The sequence below is a fragment of the Bos grunniens genome, chromosome 1, assembly GCF_055505025.1.
Source record: "Bos grunniens cultivar Pamir isolate PY7600 chromosome 1, Bosgru_T2T1.0, whole genome shotgun sequence".
NCBI classification, from domain to species: domain Eukaryota; kingdom Metazoa; phylum Chordata; class Mammalia; order Artiodactyla; family Bovidae; genus Bos; species Bos grunniens.
Genome location: NC_141165.1, coordinates 32,106,755 through 32,129,017, shown reverse-complemented (window position 1 = coordinate 32,129,017; position 22,263 = coordinate 32,106,755). Strand labels below are relative to the sequence as shown.

Genomic DNA, 22,263 nt, shown 5'->3' with positions numbered 1-22,263 from the left:
AGGAAAGATCTTCCAACAGTAGTGCTCTTTGCAACCCTATGAACTGTAGCCCATTAGGCTCCTCATCCATGGGATTCTCCAAGCAAGAATACTGAAGTGGGTCACCATGCCCTCCTCCAGGGGATCTTCCCAACCCAAGGATTGAGTCTGCATCTCTTATGTCTCTTGCATTGGCAGGCAGGTTCTTTACCATTAGTGCTACCTGGGAAGCCCCTCTAACTGTTACAGATATCCAAAAATGCCATTTGCTTCCTTGGATAAGAGGTGAGGTTTCTGCCTTCAGCCGTGTTCAATTATAAGCCAGAGAGCCCTAATCAAGAGTATTGGAACAATCAAGCATTGGCTAGACGTCTGGTCTACATACATCACAAAGTAACTCTGGCTTTGAAATTGATGTTCCTATATTTTAGGCTATGTGTATATGTGTGTGTGTGTGTGTGTTTCCAGTCATTGAAATAGATCTAAGACCAGTCTTATGTGGGGAACTGATATTCCTGATCAATATCATGATAATAAGCACTTTGAAGTTGCAGACTTGAGAAGATATTCTTAACCTAATGGTGCATTAACTTAAATGCAACCTTACAAAACTCTGTACTTATCCATTAATAGCCTCCCAAAACAGAGAGAATCAAAAGTAGAAAACCTCCAGAAATAAGAATACTGTTATCAGTGTTTACTGGCTAAAGTAATTTAGCAGACTCATAGAAAATAACCTTCCCTTTAAGTTATAAGCTCAAGGATTTTGAGAAAATCTGACTACAGTATTTATTCAGTTTAATGAAGCTCAATTCCTTGTAGCTGTAACTACATTTCTTTCCTATATTAGCTTTACTTACTTAATGATGCCTATTCATCTTCTTAAAATGTGTTTTGCTGTGTTTTTATAGGCTGTGCTTTTGGAAGTCTCATGTTTTTAAAAAGTCAAATTAAGTTTAAAGGAAGACAATGAAAAATACAGGGGATGGGAAAGGGCTGGATAGCAGCCAGGAGTGCATAGGGAACCCCAAAATTCTCAAAGAAATGACAAAGATGCAGCTCTCTGAACACTCAAGCCCTGTGAATGGCCTTTACTACAGGACCAGTAGAGCCCTGACCTTGAAGCATCTGATCTTGGATTTGAAGCCCATCTCCTGCAAATAGGGCAGAGACACTGCATGAAGTTTGTCTTATTTTAGGACATAGATAGATATAGATATAAAAATACACAATATATGTACAGCAATATTATAAAACTGTGCAATCATTATATAAGACACAGTCCAGAAATTTCTCTAAGGGGAAAAGAGGTGATAGGAAAGGAGATCTGTCTTGATGTTACAAGGGTATGGCGAGACCTTTGGTTTTACTTTCATTTTTTGAGAGGAGGAAAGGGTTAGAAGGATTGGATTGGAGGGGATGGTAAATAGACATTGTGGGGAGAAAAGTATCCCCCATCTTAAGTCACCCCCTGCTTCCACTGCTGCTGCTGCTGCGTCGCTTCAGTCGTGTCCGACTCTGTGCGACCCCATAGACAGAAGCCCACCAGGCTCCCCCGTCCCTGGGATTCTCCAGGCAAGAACACCGGAGTGGGTTGCCATTTCCTTCTCCAATGCATGAAAGTGAAACGTGAAAAGGAAGTCACTCAGTCGTGTCTGACTCTTAGCGATCCCATGGACTACAGCCCACCAGGCTCCTCCGTCCATGGGATTTCCCAGGCAAGAGTACTGGAGTGGGGTGCCACTACTTCCACTAGTTGGGTACAAAGAAATTTACCTTTTAGGTTTCTTTACTTAAAAAAAACACATGATCAGAATTACAGATATCTTCCCAACCAACAAAGAACTGCCCTGATGATCAAACAAGATGTATGAAACTCTGCTTTGTAGACTCTAATGTGTTTACAAGCATTCACCAATACTATTATTAACTGTCATTAACAAACATCTTGCTGTCCCTGAACCTGGATCTTGTCTAGTGGAGAGGCAGTGTAGTCTGGCAGAGGGGGTGTGGACTGTGGATAAAACTCAGGACAGCTCAATTCTTCCCTTTATTGTGTTTTATGTGGACAAATGCATTAATATGGTCAAGTGCAGTTGTCCCAACTGTAAAATAGAAATAATAGTATCAATTTATGAGTTTTCTTGTTATAATAACATGAATTGTTAAATTTTTTGAAAGCCTTTAACACATTCCCTAGCACAAATCCTAAAAAGTGAGTCCCATTGGCATTATTACTATTTTAGAAGTATAATAGTAATACTGATATTATTTTGTTGTTGTTATTTAGTTGTTATGTCATGTCCAACTCTTCTGCAACCCTATGGACTATAACCTGCCAGCTCTTCTGTCCATGGGTTTCCCCAGGCAAGAATACTGGAGGGGGTTGCCTTTTCCTTCTCCAGAGGATCTTCCTGACCCAGGGATCGAACCCATGTCTTCTGCATTGGCAATTCTTTACCACTGAGCCACCAGGGAAGCCCACTGATACTATTACAATATCCTAAATCTAGGAAAGGACCTCAAAAGATTGCACTTGTACTTATTTGTAAATCTTGTACTTATAAAGCTTTGGCTTCGTAAGGAGAAGCTTCACTCTGGGTACCATGATCTTGACTGGCAAGAAAGCTTCTGTCCTGGTGGTAAAGATCACGGGTCTTCAGCACAATTCATCTCCTATGCTTACCTCTAGACCCCATAGGAATTATTGGGTTCATCTTGAACAGATTCCCTCAGGATTTAGGACCAAGCAAGTATTATAATCCCAGGAGCAAAAGTTTATAATTCTAACAGAATATGTTATAATGTTTGTTTGCAAATCCCCCCAATATAGTAATAAAAATTGTTTACTGGTACTCTAGTTGGCTTCTCATGTGTCTCAGTGGGTACAGAATCTGCTTACAATGCAGGAGACACAGGCAGATGTGAGTTCAATCCCCAGGTCAGGAAGATCCCCTGGAGGAGGGTATGGCAACCCACTCCGGTATTCTTGCCTGGAGAATCCCATGGACAGAGGAGCCTGGTGGGCTACAGTCCATAGGGTCACAAAGAGTTGGACACGACTGAAGCAACTGAACACACACACAGCCCGGTTTGTTCAGAATAGTTGTAGATATACCCAATAACTTATAAAAAACGAAATCTGAAGTATTCTCTGAAGAAGGCTCCCAGTTAAAAATAAAGGCAAATTTTATTAACAAAGAAAAAAGCTAATCCCAGGACAAAATTATGGAAAAAATAAAAGAATGCATTTAGTTCTTACTTTACTTTCACTTTTATTACAGTTTTATATGTTCTTTAACATCCATATTAAAATGAATTTCAGTGCATTACTTGGACAAGTAGATGAAGGTCAGTATGTTGGGCCAAACTTTACTAAGTCAAATAGAGGCCACGTTGAGGAGTGAGTCCATGTGAATTTAATTAGTGTTAGTTAATCTGGGTGTAGTGAACCGCTGTAATATTTCTCACATGAACCAGAGTAATATGATAGTTTCGTTCTTTCACTATTAGGAGTAAGAATCAATCAGAATTCATAATAAACATACTTTATAAAACAGATATATAATAAAAAAGAAATGCTTCACCATGGCACCAGGTTTTCCTTCCCTTCCTTTCATGTTTAGAGTTGGTATGATTTTTTTGATCCAAAAGAATTCAAGTTCTGGAAGATTCTTTGTGTAAAAGGTTGTAGTAATACTTGAAAAATGATCATATGTAAAATCTTCAATATAGTCAATATCAATTCAAGATAAATAAATAAATAAAACAGATATGATTTTTTTCTTACTTTCTAGTAATTACAATAAGTAACACCAAATGAAAACATAGTATCAAAGAAGCCTGTAAAAAAATGATTTGCTGACCATATTAAGTTGTATAATTAACATAGGCATGATTACCATGAATTTTTAGAGCTTTTAAAGATAGATTGTCCTCTTATGCAGTTTAAATATTCCCCTAGTCTTGTTTGCACTATTAACTTGCTTCTTTTTCCTGAAGAAAAGCTTTCCCAAGCAAATATTATTTTAAACCTGAGTCCCCGCCAAATGCTAACAAACTGTGAATTAGTGGAAATGAAACGAATGTTGTTTACTGTACTAGATAAATAAAATGTTAATTCAAGTTATTTTTCACTGACCCTGAGTGGGAAAGAAGTAGATTCAAGGTTATTCATATTGAATACTGTATCAACTATTTTGACATTTGTTGTTATTATTGTTACTACTCTTTTTGGTTTTGGGGTAGAGTTTGTTCTTTATTTTTTCAAAATTGACCAATAAATCTATTTCCTTGGTAATTGACTACTCTGGGCCAGACTGGGGCAATGAAGGTTTAATGACCAAATTGGTCGCTTCTGTCAGCTTGGCCAGTAGTCTTTTTGGCACAGAGGACCAGTTTTGTGGAAGACAAGTTTTCCATGGACCAGAGGATGGGAGATAGTTTTGTGATGATTCAAGAGCATTACATTTATTGTGCACTTTATCTCTATTTTTATTATATCAGCTCCACCTTAGATCAACAGGCTTTAGATCCCAAAGGTTGGGGACCCCTGCAGTAGAACTTAATGTAGATTCTCCTTCTGAAACATGTCTTCAGGAGATTTTTGCATGTGAAATACAAAGTTGAATTTGCCCACACGTTTTCATTAAGTGCCCCAAGAAGGAAGTTATTATGAAGTTAAAATTCAGAGGAATTTTGTTACATGATATAAATAGACAAAGGAGTGCTAATCAGTGCTACCGCCTTGCTTTGAAGGGTATCTTTTTTAAAATTCTAACAACCAGCTACAATTTAAAATGAGTCTATCAGATTGTCAAAGGTTTTTTTTTTTTAATTGATAAAAATTAATTTTGGCAAGAATATGAGGAAAACACAGCCTCCACACCATTGTTAGAGATGAAAATTGGTATAATCTTTCTGATAGGCAGACTGGTAGTATGTTGAAAAAGTAAAATTAATGTCTGTCCTTTGACAGAAGTAGCCCATATCTGGATATTTCACCTAAGGAATAGTCACTCAGCTGAGGAGAGAGGTTTGTATAAAGATGCTTATTGCAGTTTTGTTTATAAGGAGAAAATCTGAAACAACCAAATATCTAATAATGGATAATAATGGACACAGTGAAATAAAATTTGATATGAAGATACAAAGAGATTGTGCTGCCATTAAAAACTGTTTAATAAATTCAAATTTATTGCCATGGAAAGAGGCTTATAAATATCATTGAGCTAATGAAAGTAAATTATATAAAAATACAGTCAGATTTATGCAGCATTTTGCATGATGACTGCCCTAATGGCTCAGTATAAAGAATCCTCCTGCCAAGGCAGGAGACACGGGTTCAATTCCTGGGTCAGGAAGATCCCCTAGAGAAGGGAAGGACTACCCACTCCAGTATTCTTGCCTGAAGAATCCCACAGACAGAGGAGTCTGGCGGGCTATAGTCGATACGGTCACAAAAGAATCAGACACAACTGAGTGACTGAGCACACACACAGATAAGGATGCTTGATAATTTCCTAAAACTAAAAAGATGAAGAATTGTGTGAAAGCAAGGCTAAAGAAAGAAAATATTTGGGAAATATCTTATTCTACTCTATTTTTTTAATTTTCATTTTTAACTGAAGGACAATAGCTTTACAGTGTTGTGTGAGTTTCTTCCATACAAGAGTGTGAATCACCTGTAAGTATATGTAATCCCCTCCCGCTGAAGCCTCCCCCCACCCCTTCCATGTACCCATCTAGGTCATCACAGAGCACTGAACTGAGCACCCTGTGTTACACAGCGGCTTCCCACTAGCTGTCACTTTTACGCATGGTAGTGTATATCTCGGAGAAGGCAATGGCACCCCACTCCAGTACTCTTGCCTGGCAAATCCCATGGACGGAGGAGCCTAGTAGGCTCCATGGGATCCATGGGGTCGCTAAGAGTCGGACGAGACTGAGTGACTTCACTTTCACTTTTCACTTTCATGCATTGGAAAAGGAAATGGCAGCCCACTCCAGTGTTCTTGCCTGGAGAATCCCAGGGACCGGGGAGCCTCGTGGGCTGCCATCTCTGGGGTCTCACAGAGTCAGTCGGACACGGTTGAAGCAACTTAGCAGCAGCAGCAGCAGTGTATATCTGTCAATACTTCTCCTTCAACGTGTCCCACCCTCTCCTTCTGCTGCTGTGTCTACAAGTCTCTTCTCTATGTCTATTCTGGTCCTGCAAGTAAGTTCATCAATACCGTTTTTTCTAGATTCCATATATATGTATTAATATATTACTTCAATATTTGTTTTTATTTCTTGTAGTTTAATTCAGCTTTCTTTTTAATTCTGAAAGTAATATGTTTGCAGTAAAAAATTAATACAAACGTCAAATGTCTGTAAAGTGAACAAGCTGTTTGTACATGTGTATGTTAATACACTTGATGGATTCATCCATATACAAACATATTTTTTGTTTCTTTAACTTACTTTTTTTTTTATGTCTCACATTCAGAAGTCCTAACTCCAGCTAATAACAGCTGAATTCATCACACACATTCCTGAACCAAACACACTGGTCTGAAAATGGGTAAAGAAGTGGACCCCAGAGACAAAATGGGGTACGACCACTAAGAAGAGGCTGAATGGATCCTAGTCAGCAAATGTCCTCTCTAGAGTAAAATACACTTGGGATGGGAACCCAAGAAGGGAAGGACCTATACATTTAACCTTGATATGTGGTTATTAAAGCTATGACAAACCTAGACAGTGCATTAAAAAGTAGAGACATCACTTTGCCAACAAAGGTCCATATAGTCAAAGCTATGGTTTTTCCAGTAGTAATGTTTGGATGTGAGAGTAAGACCATAATGAAGGCTGAGCATCAAAGAACTGATGCTTTTGAATTGTCGTGCTAGAGATGACTCTTGAGAGTCCCTTGAACAGAAAGATATTAAACCAGTCGATCCTAAAAAACAACTCTGAATATTCATTGGAAGGACTATTGCTGAAGTTGAAGCTCCAATACCTTGGTCACCTGATGCAAAGAGCCTACTCATTGGAAAAGACCCTAATGCTGGGAAAGATTGAAGGCAGGAGGAGAAGGTGGTGACAGAGGATGAGATGGTTGGATGGCATCACTAACTCAGTGGACATGAGTTTGAGCAAGCTCAGGGAGATAGTGAAGGACAGGGAATCCTGGTGTGCTGCAGTTCATGGGATCACAAAGAGTTGTACACAACTTAACAACTGAATAACAACAGCAATGTGATTATTAATGTCAAAAACTGAGTAGTCTCTCTGGACTGAATATCTTCCCCCATCTTCCCCCCCAACAAATTCATTTGTTTAAGCCCTAATCCTCAATGTGATGGCACTTAGAGGTGGGCCTTTGGGAGGTAATTAGGTCATGAGGGTGGAGTGCTCATAAATGGGATTAGCACCTTCAGAAGGTGAAACAGTAGAAGGAAGTTCTCTCTTTCTCTCTGCCATGTGAGGACACAGCAAGTAGGTTGCTGTTTGCAAGCCATCAAGAGGGCCTTCATCAGAACCAAATTGCCCAGCACTTGGATCTTAGAATTTCCAGCCTCCAGAACTATGAGAAATGAATTTCTGTTGTTCAAGTCACCCAGTCCATATTATTTTGTTATAGCAGCCTGATGTGTTATGGCACATAGGCAGCAGCCAAATCTCACATTTTGAAAAAGTAAAGATATAATGAAATAGAAAAGTGTCCCCCATCTCCTGTATTTTCCCACATATTTTCACATTGTCTGTGGCTATTTGGGTTACAGTGTTTGTTTAGATGGGCTGGCCTAGAATGTAAAGTGAGTGCTCAGGATAATTGATGATCACTACCGCTGCAGAAAGACCAGCCTGTACCGAAAGAGCTGTGTCTTTTTAATCCATTCTTTCTATTACTGGTTTTAAATAATGTGTCTGACAAGATTCTGCTTTCTTTCTGTCAACTGTCAGTGAACAGGTATTGGGCATTATTTGTGGGGCTGTAAATACATTACATGAAAAAATAATGAGTCCTTAAAAAGTCAAGAGAAATGCCTCCAGAGACGTTTACCTCACATGGTGATTTATGTAGGTCTGGGAAGGAAGTTTCAGAAACTTCCAAAGGAAAAGTCTGGAACATAAACTAATGTCTCTTCCAAATCTGCCTTTGCTGTAGCCCCTGGACATATTTCCCTTTCACTTCTAACCTGGAAGTTGGAGAATGTTTCTCATGTTCAACTTAAATTGTTTAGTTAATGGTCTAAGAATAACTCTTGGGAGCATCCCTCAGCATAACATGTTATTACTCTATCCCTCTGACTGAATCTGATGTATCTATTGTGTTCTTGCTGAATAAACTGATCCCTGGGATTAATCATTTTCTTTTTACCAGCTAGAAATTGTAGACATTTAATGGATATACCTACATCAGTCAATTTAATGAGTCTCATTGTCCGAAGTTTGAAATATACTGATCATTCTAATGTTGAAATATAGTTCACATTCATCCTTACCACAAGTTTCTAAGTTCTCCAAGTTTGTCTCTCCTGCCTGCCTGAGGAAGATAATTTAGCTAAAGCTTTTTTTTTTTTTAATATAGTTCTTCCAGGGTCTGAGAACTCAAGTGCACCTTCTGGGTGATGTACAGCAGGGGCTAAAACATTCTTGCATGGTTCACTACAGTGCACATTAACCAAATCACGTAGTGTCGGTTTCTGCTAAGAGGGACTGTTCTGTCATCTTGGTAGGAATTGTGCCACTGAGGATCATGTTGGTAAATCTCAGCCTGGGATATCACTGACAGCCTTGCAGTTGGAAAGGAGGCTGAGATGCTGACATGGATGTGGCATCTGTCCCTGGGCAGAAAGGCAGGGTAGTCAGCTGGCCTGGCCAGGATGGGCAGGTCCCCTGTGCCTCTCCAGAGGCTGAGCCTAGGGATGGCCTTCCCCATACAGGAGGACCATCTAGTCACCAAACACAGCACAGGAAATTAAATGGACTCAAAGCTGAAGCATAATTCATGGCTTTTGTTCTCTGTTTTGTTTCCAGTTGTTTGAATTTATGAACTTCTTGGCTGAGAACGTCATCTTCTGTTACATGGGCCTGGCACTGTTCACGTTCCAGAATCATATCTTCAATGCTCTTTTCATACTTGGAGCCTTTGTATCCTTTGAAATACAGAACACAAGGAGAAGAAAACAAACTACTTAACTTTAGGGATTATTCTTTTAAATTGTTCATTTTCCTCAGATTTACTGCAAAGTTCAAATTCAAAACATGTAAGTAATTTGAGTTAGAGGAGAAAAGCATCCTAAGAAATATTGGGGCCTTTATTAAATGTCTGTGGTTCAAGATATAAAGTTTGGAAATTGCTGAGGAAAATAAAGGGAAAAAAACTGAAAAAAGAAGACATTTTTTGAATATTCAAAATATGTTTAAAATATGAATCATTTACATAAGAATTATGTCAATCCATTTTTTATGTTTAATCTGCATTAGAACGTATCAGAAGACAGCCAGGCCTTAGAACATTAGAAATACTTTCACTGCAAGATGATAAAATCTTTTTTCCAGTGAAGACTTTGTAAAAAGGATAGACAGAGTAAAGATCAAGTCAAATTACCATGATGGATGTGCTTTCACTATCTTAAGCATTGTGCACATGTAAGTTTAATAAGACAGCCTCTTTCCTGTAAGTAAAAGAACAGGTAAAGTCTAGACCTCACTTTTAATGCAGGGGGCTTTTCTTGCTCTAGGTCTGGGGTCTAAGCATTCCCAGAGGGAATGGATGTCTATCAAAAAAGATACTGAGCCACTGTGGATGTTCCCAGGGATAGTCAGCAGCTGTTATCCTTGTTCCTCATTGGAAAATGGACAGATGCCCTCTGGGATCACAGGTAGATGATCCTAACAGCCAGGAGAGCCAACTCCTCTCCGGAAGCCCTGGTCCAACTAGGCACCAGCCCTAGCCTCTTGTTCCCTTTTCACTGAGTGGAGAAGTGAATTTTCAAATTCCATCCAAATCTTAGAAGGACACTCCCTCTTTCCCAAATAACTCCTCCCATTTGAGGACAAACTAGCACAGACAATCAGGGAAGATGTCCAAGATGTGAAAAGGGGAGAGATGACTACCACCAGTATTTTCATAGATTTTTTAACCTGTATAGCTTGGATTTTAGTGAAATGCCTCTTAAAGCAGAAGTTGTTTTATACATTTAGACAGGCAATTCCTCTCTAAATTAAATTCACTAAAAGAAAAAAAAAATAAGTGAAGCTTGCTAGATTTAGAGAGTATAAACTGATGGAAAGTAAGATGATAATCGTGAGCCAAAGCACATTTATCCTTTCTCAAGTGCTGCTTGAGAGGATAATGGTACAGCCTCGGAACGGTCTCTGCCTCACATTTTGCAGCAGAATTGAGCGTAGAGTAAGTTATCAGCCACATAAATGTGATGAGAAAATTTACAGTGATTGAAATGGTATTGGGTTAACAATTTTAAACCAAGTATATGTTCAAAGAAGAGAGTCCTCTATTATTTCTGGAAAGGAACTGACATTGAAAGATGAATTTTGGAAGCAGTTTGGACATACATGTATCTACATGTTTATTCCTATTTTCTGGGTCATAATATAGAGAAGCTTAAGGACATAATATTTAAAGCCCAAGGACTATCACACTTACGGCAGCAACATTTTCCTCAATGTTTCCCTGCGCTTATCCACAGGTAGCAATTTTTGTAGCCAGAGCCTGCAACATATATCCCCTCTCCTTCCTCCTGAATCTAGGCCGGAAACACAAGATCCCCTGGAACTTTCAACACATGATGATGTTTTCAGGTATGTGAATTTTGTTGTGTGTTCGTGCAACTTTTCTCTCATATTTTTTCCTTGGACTTGGGAAACCGTGTACACTGTACATTATACTTAGAGACTTCTTGGGGAAGCATAACTTCTCTTTACCCCATTGTACCTACTTTCATGCTGCTATCCATACAGTCTGTGCACCAGTGGCATTTCTTTCCAGAAATAAAATGAAATTAAAGAGAATCTGGTTAAGATAGCCACGCGTTTCAATATCTGCCCCAAACTGGCCAGAATCTAGCCTAGAATAGCCACTGAACTTTTCCCTGGCCTGTGCTCAGTTACTCAGTTGTGTCTGACTCTCTGGGACCACATGGACCACAGCACGCCAGGCTCCTCCGTCCATGGGGATTCTCCAGGCAAGAATACTGGAGTAGGTTGCCATGCCCTCCCCCAGGGAATCTTCCCAACCCAAGAATCGAACCCAGCTCCCCTCATTGCAGTTGGATCCCTTAACTGAGCCACCAAGGAAGCCCTTTCCTGACCTATTTCAGATCCATTTTCAGTTGGAGGAATTTGCATAATTGTTTCACAAAATGCAGACCTACAGATAAATAGTGTGTAAGTGGTGCCGTTTCTGTCCATTGTTACGGCTCCTTCTCCTTAGAAGCCTTGCTGCTTCCCTATGCAAAGCTGCAGGAAGTTTTCATGGTTAATACAGAAGCAAATCACATCCAAGTATGATCAGTTATTAGCTGAGAAAAGCGTTAATAGCAATTCCACCAAATACCAAGAGCTGTCCTACACACGGTGGATGAAACCAGCAAAATCTCTACTCTCAAACCATACCTGAAGGCCCCTTTTTCCCCAAAGAAAACAAACAAAATGAACTTGCTGACCCTGAACTGCTCTGGGGACTACGCTTCTTTATGTTCAATTAATTTTCCTACCATCAGCCTTTTCTTATTTGAAGACTTTTCCCCTTACATGTCTTCTATGTACTTGTACACTTATATTACAGTCGGAGGCAGTTCACTGATAGGTACATGAGAGTAAAACAAAGCTTCACAACAGAACAAACAAAATGTGGGTTATACAGGAGGATATGGAAAAAGTGAGAAAAACTATCATTTACTGAATATCTGCTATTTGCTTCTCATTATAAATCAATCCTAGTGAAGTGAAAGTTAAAGTCGCTCAGTTGTGTCCAACTCTTTGCAACCTCATGGACTATACAGTCCATGGAATTCTCCAGGCCAGAATACCAGAGTGGGTAGCCTTTACCTTCTCCAGGGCATTTTCCCAACCCAGGAATCGAACCCAGGTCTTCCGCATTGCAGGCAGATTCTTTACCAGCTGAACCACAAGGGAAGCCCAAATTAATCCTATGAAGCAGATATCAATCCATTTTCTAGATGGAAAAAATGAGGTTCAGAATCTCAAAAAAAGTTAAGTAACTTGGCTAAGGATGAAATCATTCCTAAGCCAAGGTCTGTGAAACTTCACCTCAAAACCCAACAAATCCAAATTTTTAGAAGTAGGAATAAGGGCTTCCCCTGTGGCTTGGCGGTAAAGAATCTGCTTGCAATTCAGGAGACACAGGTTCAATCCGTGGGTCAGGAAGATCTAGAAAAGGAAGTGGCAACTCGCTCCACTATTCTTGCCTGGAAAATCCCATGGACAGAGGAGCTTGGTGGGCTACAGTCCATGGGGTTACAAAGAGTCGAACACAACTTAGTGAATGAACAACAACAACAACCAGGAATAAAAGGCTTGTTTTACCTTCACTTCCCTCCTAGCCTGTTCCACACAGTAAAGGGTGGCAGCTCCCAGGTTGACAATGAGTCGTTTAATCAAGTGCAGGCAAATGGAGATCCAGAGTTTTAAAATGTCCTCCTGTAGGCCTCTGACAGTGCTTCCCTACATTTCCAGATATGCCGGTGTGGCGTGCCCGAGACAGAGAGTCATACAGAGTGTATTGTACCAATCAGTTCAATTCAGTTCACTTCAGTCACTCAGTCGTGTCCAACTCTTTGCGACCCCATGAATCGCAGCACGCCAGGCCTCCCTGTCCTGTTGTACCAATAGGTGATCTTTAATTTAAAGCAGTGATGACCTTTGGTAATGATTAACTCTTATAATGGGACAGCAAAACGCAGATTGGATCACATAAAGAAGTTGGCACTGGGGTGCATTTTTGTAAAGCATTTCTAGGAGTTGGGAAGCACTGTTCCTTCTTTTCCATCAAAATATCAGTAGCTTCACTCTGGAGAATTGTGGTTTATTTTTAAAACTGGGATATTATATTTTAAACAATGCTTTATTTTACAAAGAAGATTTTGAGAAAAGTACAAGGTTTAAACAGCTATCTTGGGATGTGAAATGTCTGCCCGAATAACCTCGTGGCTTGCTGGTTTTCTGGATTTGGCATCTTTTGTGTTTGCTTAGCTGTCAAATTGGAGCTGCATTAAAATCTGAGGCCAGCAGTATAGTATATACGGCCAGGGGATGTGAGGAAGCCCAGAACTTGGTGATACCTTTATGATATTCTAAAGTGGGGAGTCAGCGAACTAGGGCCTTTAAACCAAATCTAGCCCTCATGAATTTTGTAAATAAAGTTGGAACATAGCTCTACCTCTCTTTATATAATACTGTGCTGCTTTATGCTGTGCATGCTGTGCAAAGTCACTTCAGTCGTGTTGGACTCTGCAACCCCATGGGCTGTAGTCCACCAGACTCCTCTGTCCATGGGACTCTCCGGGCAAGAATACTGGAGTGGGTTGCCATGCCCTCCTCCAGGGAATCTTCCTGACCCAGAGATCCAACCTACATCTTGTATGTCTCCTGCATTGGCAGGCAGGTCCTTTACCACTAGCACCACCAGGGAAGCCCCATCTTTATGCTACAAGGGCAGAATTGAATGTTGCAGTAGAAACTATATGATTTACAAAACCTAAAACATCTACTACCTGGCCTTTGTTCTAAAACACCTTCATCCTCTAGAAGGAAAACTACAACTCCATCACATTAATGGGATTGGAGTTAATAGTTTAATTAGGAGAATATCCATCTGCCAGGTCCTATTATTAAGAACATTGACTTTTCTGCTATAAAGCTATCTTCTTAGCTTTAAAATGAGGAAATTACTAGGTTACATGGTTATGTAATTGAATCATAGATGGTCAACTCTAAAATCACTCTGTTCCTTTCTAACACCTTTTGTGGGTATGTTTTGAGACTCATCTCCAGGGCAAGATAGGCTAGGCATTATTGGTCTCTTTCTGTGGATTAAAAAAGAGAAGGAAAGAAACGCATGGAGAACTTTGGAGTATCTTGCTCACAACCTGGCAACTAGTTAAGAGATGAAATTGAGACTTAAACCTGGGCCTCTGGACTTTGAATTTCGATCCTTCTCATCTGCCTTGACAGGACTTCAGATTTACCCTCCAGGTCATGAGAACAGAAGTTAAATCAAAGCTGTGCCCTTTCTAGAACAGGCAAACTCCAGCATCCAGTTCACAGTAAGCCACCCATGTGAGCGACACCCTTCCCCTAGCCGTAGGCTCAGTTCTATGTTTTACCCACTGATCCCCATCAGAATGTAGGAAGGATCAAGGGAGTTCACCATGTGGAGGGCAATAGTTTTCTTCAAAAGAGAATGCTCCAGACTAGGCTTTGATTTTCTGCATGAATCCTGATATTCCATACCTCATATTCCACACCTCACTCAGGACCTAAAGTTTTCAATGTATTTGCTGGGAAATAAAGAATTTAAAAGATAAACTTAAGGTAATGTAAGCCAGAGGAGGAAGTGAAAAAGCAGATCTTTTTCTGGGTATGTGGACACCACAGCTGCTGAGATCAGAAAAAAACGACCGACCCCCTTAAAGAATATTTGCATTATAATGTAGTTTAATGTTCTTAATTATGTCCAGAGCGGTTTTGATCATCCAGTGAGAAGGAAACTTTAAAGCTCTCTGGTGGGACCTAGTTGTCCTTGCCTCACTGAGAAATGAAGATGGAGCCTCTTTTTACACAGCTCAAAGCATTTTTCAGAGTCTTTCAGATCAGATCAGTTGCTCAGTCGTGTCCGACTCTTTGCGACCCCATGAATCACAGCACGCCAGGCCTCCCTGTCCATCACCAACTCCCGGAGTTCACTCAGACTCACGTCCATCGAGTCAGTGATGCCATCCAGCCATCTCATCCTCTGTCATCCCCTTCTCCTCTTGCCCCCAATGCCTCTCAGCATCAGAGTCTTTTCCAATGAGTCAACTCTTCGCATGAGGTGGCCAAAGTACTGGAGTTTCAGCTTTACCATCATTCCTTCCAAAGAAATCCCAGGGCTGATCTCCTTCAGAATGGACTGGTTGGATCTCCTTGCAGTCCAAGGGACTCTCAAGAGTCGTCTCCAACACCACAGTTCAAAAGCATCAATTCTTCGGTGTTCAGCCTTTTTCACAGTCCAACTCTCACATCCATACATGAACACAGGAAAAACCATAGCCTTGACTAGACGAACCTTTGCTGGCAAAGTAATGTCTCTGCTTTTGAATATGCTATCTAGGTTGGTCATAACCTTCTTTCCAAGGAGTAAGTGTCTTTTAATTTCATGGCTGCAGTCACCATCTGTAGTGATTTTGGAGCCCAGAAAAATAAAGTCTGACACTGTTTCCACTGTTTCCCCATCTATTTCCCATGAAGTGGTGGGACCGGATGCCATGATCTTCGTTTTCTGAATGTTGAGCTTTAAGCCAACTTTTTCACTCTCCACTTTCACTTTCATCAAGAGGCTTTTGAGTTCCTCTTCACTTTCTGCCATAAGGGTGGTGTCATCTGCATATCTGAGGTTATTGATATTTCTCCCGGCAATCTTGATTCCAGCTTGTGTTTCTTCCAGTCCAGCATTTCTCATGATGTACTCTGTATATAAGTTAAATAAACAGGGTGACAATATACAGCCTTGATGAACTCCTTTTCCTATTTGAAACCAGTCTGTTGTTCCATGTCCAGTTCTAACTGTTGCTTCCTGACCTGCATACAAATTTCTCAAGAGGCAGATCAGGTGGTCTGGTATTCCCATCTCTTTCAGAATTTTCCACAATTTATTGTGATCCACACAGTCAAAGGCTTTGGCATAGTCAATAAAGCAGAAATAGATGTTTTTCTGGAACTCTCTTGCTTTTTCCATGATCCAGCAGATGTTGGCAATTTGATCTCTGGTTCCTCTGCCTTTTCTAAAACCAGCTTGAACATCAGGAAGCTCATGGTTCACATATTGCTGAAGCCTGGCTTGGAGAATTTTGAGCATTACTTTACTAGCGTGTGAGATGAGTGCAATTGTGTGGTAGTTTGAGCATTGTTTGGCATTACCTTTCTTTGGGATTGGAATGAAAACTGACCTTTCCCAGTCCTGTGGCCACTGCTGAGTTTTCCAAATTTGCTGGCATATTGAGTGCAGCACTTTCACAGCATCATCTTTCAGGATTTGGAATAGTTCAACTGGAATTCCATCACCTCCACTAGCTTTGTTTGTAGTGATGCTTTCTAAGGCCCACTTGACTTCACATTCCAGGATGTCTGGCTCTAGGTCAGTGATCATACTATTGTGATTATCTTGGTCATGAAGATCTTTTTTGTCCAGTTCTTCTGTGTATTCTTGCCATCTCTTCTTAATATCTTCTGCTTCTGTTAGGTCCATACCATTTCTGTCCTTTATCGAGCTCATCTTTGCATGAAGTGTTCCTTTGGTATCTCTGATTTTCTTGAAGAGATCCCTAGTCTTTCCCATTCTGTTGTTTTCCTCTATAAGAAAGTAAATGACAATGACCCTCTATCTAAAATGGGTGAAAGTGAAGTTGCTCAGTCATGTCGACTGGTTGCCACCCCGTGGACCATAGTCTACAAGGCTCCTCCATCCGTGGGATTCTCCAGGCAAGAATACTGGAGTGGGTTGCCATTTCTTTCTCCAGGGGATCTTCCTGACCCAGGGAGTGTGAATTTATTTACACAGCCCCTCTGTCATCACCCAGCTACTCATTCCACAGACAGTTCCTTACAGGCTCCCTTAGGTAAGTGTTTGGATGAACTGAGACCAAGCTGAGAACCCTGCCCTTAAGGTGGCTTGCAGTTTCAGAGAGAGAACTTGGCTTTGGGCCAAGGTTCACTAAGCCCTTGCAGCACAGATGGTTCAAAGGCCAATCAAATAAGAGCCAGAATTTCTGTCTTAGTCAATTATGCCTGCTATGTGACAAAGCCTTTTCCTCCATCATCTTTACTTTCCTCTTGTACATGACTTTTTGGCACTGGGCAGGAAGAGGGCTGGTGATGCTTTAGAAGTAAAAGTGGATTCACTTGTAAAGTTAAAGGAGCTTCAGTTTGAAGCTCCCCAGGTCACTGTTCCAAGACCCTGGGATGAGCCCTACCAGTGTGTTCTGATGGTATATAAAATCTGTTAAAGATATTTCTGTCTCATTTTTCTTAAAAAGAGTCCCAAATATATAAGTTTCAGGCCCCATAAACCTGAAACAGCTCCTATCTCCATTCTGGAGGCACCTGAAGATGAGAGTTTGCAGAGGGATCCCGGGCTCATTACTTACCTCCTGGTGGGGAGGGCCAGCACACAGGGCCTGCAGTGAGCACTGAAGTACGGGTTGGAGCTTCGTAGATGGTGGGGGTTCAGCAATGTTCTGGGGGAATCCTCACATTGTTCCTGGATGATGACTGTACTGCCACTCCACCACCCCCTGCCCTCTCCCCTCAATCCTCCACCTTTGGCTTTTAGAGCCAGTTAAAGTAAGCAAAGCCACTGTCAGGACCCAGGCTGAATTTCTCACCTAGCACAGGCCCTTTGCTAAGTCGCTTCAGTCGTGTCCAACTCTTTGCGACCCCATGGGCTGTAGCCCACCAGGCTCCTCTGTCCATGGGATTCTCTAGGCAAGAATACTGGAGTTTTCCAGGAAAACTCCAGTATGGTTTGCCATTTCCTCCTCCAGGGGATCTTCCTGACCCAGGGATTGAACTCATGTCTCTCGTGTCTCCTGTACCACTGAGCCACCTGGGAAGCCCAGCCCCTACCCGGTTTATTTTGTATAGACTCGGAGTCCGCACATGTGCAGCCTTGGAACCTAAAAATGAGGAATGGTCTCAAGGTCAGGAGGAGTGTGGTCTCTTGCTTGCTCAGTCTTGAGAAGCTTTTAATAATGCAAATTCTGGGTTTTTTGGTAGCTAGGTTGCAGCTCAGAGTCAGTTGGGGAAGTTTACCCTGAGACATTTTAAGACCTTCTTTAAACTCAAGGCCAGGAGTCCGTCTCTGCTCTGTTGTATCCTGTGACACCCAGCACAAAGGGCTTAAGAGGACTGCTCAGCATCCTGCCCCCCTCCCCGAAACTGTCCCTGTCGCGCTCAGCACAGCCCCAGTTAATGCTTAGAGTGGGCAGCCCCACCCAGCACTCAATTCACTTGAAACCAAAGAGGCAGGCCTCTGTGGTTTAAATTAAAGGAGGAGATGTGCTTTGCACAAATTAGCTTTCCTATTGATATGGTGCATGTTACAAAGATCAGGCCTCTTGTTTTAATTCAAATTCGTGTGCTGCAATTTTTATTTAATTTAAAACTAAATAAGAGCCAAGAATTGCTAGAAGGCGGGGAAGTACCAAGCCCAATTGAGCCCTGGCAGCCTTCCTGAAACCAATGTAACCACCAGGAACTGTAGACTAGTGGGTTGTGGAGGCTCGTGCAGAGCTGCTCTGCCGAACTGGACAGAAGGGAGGCCCAGAGTCACCCGGGCAGGTTGAAGGAGCCCAGCAGTGTGTCAGAAGACATGATTTGCCAATTTATCCATTTCTGTTGCACTTTGAAGAGACTCTGTAACCCTGAAGTGTCCTCTCCCATGAACTCGGAAGGGTTTTAACCCGGAAAATGTGATCGCAGTATATGGATATAACATAAAGCCTCATCCATGAGTTTACATAACCATAAAGACAGCAGCCCCACGTGTGGCCCGGCTTTGCTGCTAATGTTGTTTGTTGCTCATTTGCTTGCCCACCAGCACTCATTAGCATCCAAATAGCTGTTGGCACTAAAGAACTAAGGGGAAGTCATGGAAGAAAAACTTTAAATTAAGAAAAATTTCCCATCAGCATTTATCGTCCCCCCTTACTAGTGAAAAGACTGCCATTACTATTCAAGTTTTGGGAAACACTGTGCTCAGTATAGAACCCCAGTGTTCTATAGAACAGCTTAAGAACTCTGCCCACGTGTAGGTGAGCATTTTTCTCTGTCTTTTTGGTGAGCTACTGATCAGGCTGTGGTCAGAGCCAGTCTGAGACTTTGACCCCAAAATGGCATTCCCTTGTTGACATTCAGTTACAGGAAGGAAAAACACATAAGTGAAGAGACTAGGTTATTGTTTCAGCAGTACCTAGTAATAGGACTCTCTGCTGCTGCTGCTAAGTCGCTTCAGTTGTGTCCGACTCTGTGTGACCCCATAGATGGCAGCCCACCAGGCTCCCCCGTCCCTGGGATTCTCCAGGCAAGAATACTGGAGTGGATTGCCATTTCCTTCTCCAATGCATGAAAGTGAAAAGTGAAAGTGAAGTCGCTCAGTCATGTCTGACTCTTAGAGACCCCATGGACTGCAGCCCACCAGGCTCCTCCATCCATGGGATTTTCCAGGCAAGAGTACTGGAGTGGGGTGCCATTGCCTTCTCCAATAGGACTCTCTATGACCACCTAAATAAATGGAACCATATTAAACCATCAGACTGTCCCACACAATTACCAGCCACCATGTAAAAGGAGTACTTCCAGGCTTTCTTGATCCTTTGAACCCAAAGCTGTGGTCCTGGGACCGGCAGCTATGACATCACTTGGGATCTCTTTAGAAATGCTGATTCCAAGTCTGCCTTCTGATAAGATCCCCAGGAAATTTCTGTGCGTGTGAAAGTCTGTGAAGCGCATCCCAGAACATAATCACAGTGCATGGTTTCTGTTCTGAACCTCTCTCTTCAATCCATTCCCCTCACCTTATTCACTTTTGCTTTAGACCCTTCTGTGATGCCAGTTTTGCTTCTTTTTTTCCATTTGCCAGTCTTATCAGCAGAGCAATGTTTACCCAGTTACCGAATTTCCTCCAGTTCCTCAAGCATGTCGAGATCTTTCCCACCTCCACTCCCCGAACCTCAACCCCTGCCATTTACTCAGGTTCTTGGTCTGCCCTGACCCCTTTCCACACCCACCACCTTTACTCTTTTACTCAGTAATTAGTTTTATCCTTCGCATCTTGGCTTAGACATCACTTCCTGTAGGAAAACTCTTGCTGCTGTTGTTCAGTCACTGTCGAGTCCAACTCTTTGCAACCCCATGGACTATAGCACGCTGGGCATCCCTGTCTTTCACCACTATCTCCCAGAGCTTGCTCAAACTCATGTCCATTGAGTCGGTGATGCCATCCAAAGACCTCATCCTCTGTTGTCCCCTTTTCCTCCTGCCTTCAATCTTTCCCAGCATCAGGGTCTTTTCAAATGAGTCAGCTCTTTGCATCAGGTGGCCAAAGTATTGGAGTTTCAGCTTCAGCATCAGTCCTTCCAATGATTATTCAAGATTGATTTCCCTTAGGATTGACAGGTTTGATCTTCTTACAGTCCAAGGGACACTCGAGTCTTTTCCAATTCCACAGTTCAAAAGCATCACTTCTTTTATACTCAGCCTTTTTCATGGTCCAACTCTCACATCCATACATGATTACTAGAAAAATCATAGCTTTGACTAGATGGACCTTTGTTGGCAAAGTGATGTCTCTGCTTTTTAATGTGCTGTCTAGGTTTGTCACAGCTTTTCTTCCAAGGAGCAAGTGTCATTTCATGGCTTCAGTCACCATCTGCAGTGATTTTGGAGCCCAAGAAAATAAAGCCTCACTGTTTCCATTGTTTCCCCATCTATTTGCCATGAAGTGATGGGACCAGATGCCACGATCTTAATTTTTTTGAGTGCTGAATTTTTTAAGCCAGCTCTTTCACTCTCCTCTTTTACCTTTATCAAGAGGCTCTTTAGATCCTCTTTGCTTTCTGCCATAAGGATGGTGTCATCTGCATATCTGAGGTTGTTGATATTTCTCCTGGAAATCTTGATTCCAGCTTGTGCTTCATCCAGCCTGGCATTTTGCATGGTGTACTCTGCATATAAGCTAAATAAGCATGGTGACAATATACAGCCTTGACATACTCCTGTCCCAGTTGTCTAGGTTGATGTCCCTCACCTCTGTTTCTGTAACACCCAACACTTCTCCTCTCCTAGTACCCATCTCATTCTACTATGATTTTTGGTTCACCCGACTCTGTGCTTCTCTAGACAGGGAGCTTTGTGAGGCTAAATGCTTATTTATTGGGTTCACTCTGTACACTCAGCACCCAGCCCACTACTTGAACCTGAGTAGCCTTCTACAAATAAGTGACAGATAAATAGTCAGATGAATGAACAATTTAAAACAGTGTCTCAGTCAGCCAGTCAGTTCAGCCACTCAGTCATGTCCGACTCATTGTGTCCCTGCACTGCAGCACGCCAGGCTTCCCTGGCCATCACCAACTCCCAGAGTTTACTCAAACTCATGTCCAAAGAGTCAGTGATACCATCGAACCATCTCATCTTCTGTCGTCCCCTTCTCCCACCTTCAATCTTTCCAAGAATCAGGGTTTTTTTCCAATGAGTCATTTCTTAGCAGCAGGTAGCCAAAGTTTTGGAGTTTCAGCTTCAGCATCAGTCCTTCCATTGACTATTCAGGACTAATTTCCTTTAGGATGGATCGGTTGGATCTCCTTGCAGTGTCTACACAACTTAAATGGAATACTTCACTAAAATGCCACTTAAGGACTCTCCATTCCTGTTCTATTAGCCTGGGAAGTTCAGAATCCAAAATCGCCCCATATGCAGCTCTCAGACCAGGCTTGCCCAATTCTACAGGTGCAAGCCAAGCAACAATACACTTAAGGAAAGAGATCCACAAATAAAACCTTTTGTTTTTGAAATGGAAGTATTTTTCACCTAGAAAAATACTGAGTCTTCATAACAGTAGACATTGTTAACACTTCCTTGTAAGTAAGTAGTGCTCTGATATGAGACTGTTTTTCAAATCTTCACTTGCTTTGTGTTGGGGGATGTTTTTGGTTTCCAATTAAAAACTTTAGATCTCATTTAAAACCCTAAGATTTTTATATGAGCCAAGTGATTTGAATCAAGAATCAGGCTTAGCTTCAGCTTAGGAAAAAAAAAAAAACAAGATTTCTGTAAACGTATATGCAAGGGTTGTCTGAGAATCTGAGGCTTCTCTAAGCAAGAGGACTCTGTTTTTGTTGTTTTTTGAAGGGGAGGGGAGATGCACTGCAAAGCACACAGGATCTTAGTTCCCCACCCAGGGATCAAACCAGGCCCGGACAGTGAAAGCATGGAGTGCTAAGCACCAGATTTCCTGGGAATTTCCAGCAGGACTTTTTCTCTTCTTGTCTCTTC

At 41.6% G+C, this 22,263-nt stretch overlaps 1 protein-coding gene across 4 annotated transcripts in view; it reads left to right on the top strand.

The window, feature by feature from the left end:
• The window catches only part of SLC9A9 (solute carrier family 9 member A9), a 660,343-nt gene that overhangs the window by 388,544 nt on the left and 249,536 nt on the right, over window positions 1-22,263 (top strand). For all 4 annotated transcript variants that reach the window (XR_015158063.1, XM_086385315.1, XM_086385488.1 and 1 more), the window contains exons 10-11: window positions 9,007-9,120; window positions 10,683-10,794. Coding sequence is in view for 3 of the 4 variants with exons in the window: in XM_086385315.1 (XP_086241441.1) it covers window positions 9,007-9,120; window positions 10,683-10,794 (226 nt within the window). In the remaining variant the exon portion in view is untranslated. The remainder of the gene's footprint in view (window positions 1-9,006; window positions 9,121-10,682; window positions 10,795-22,263) is intronic.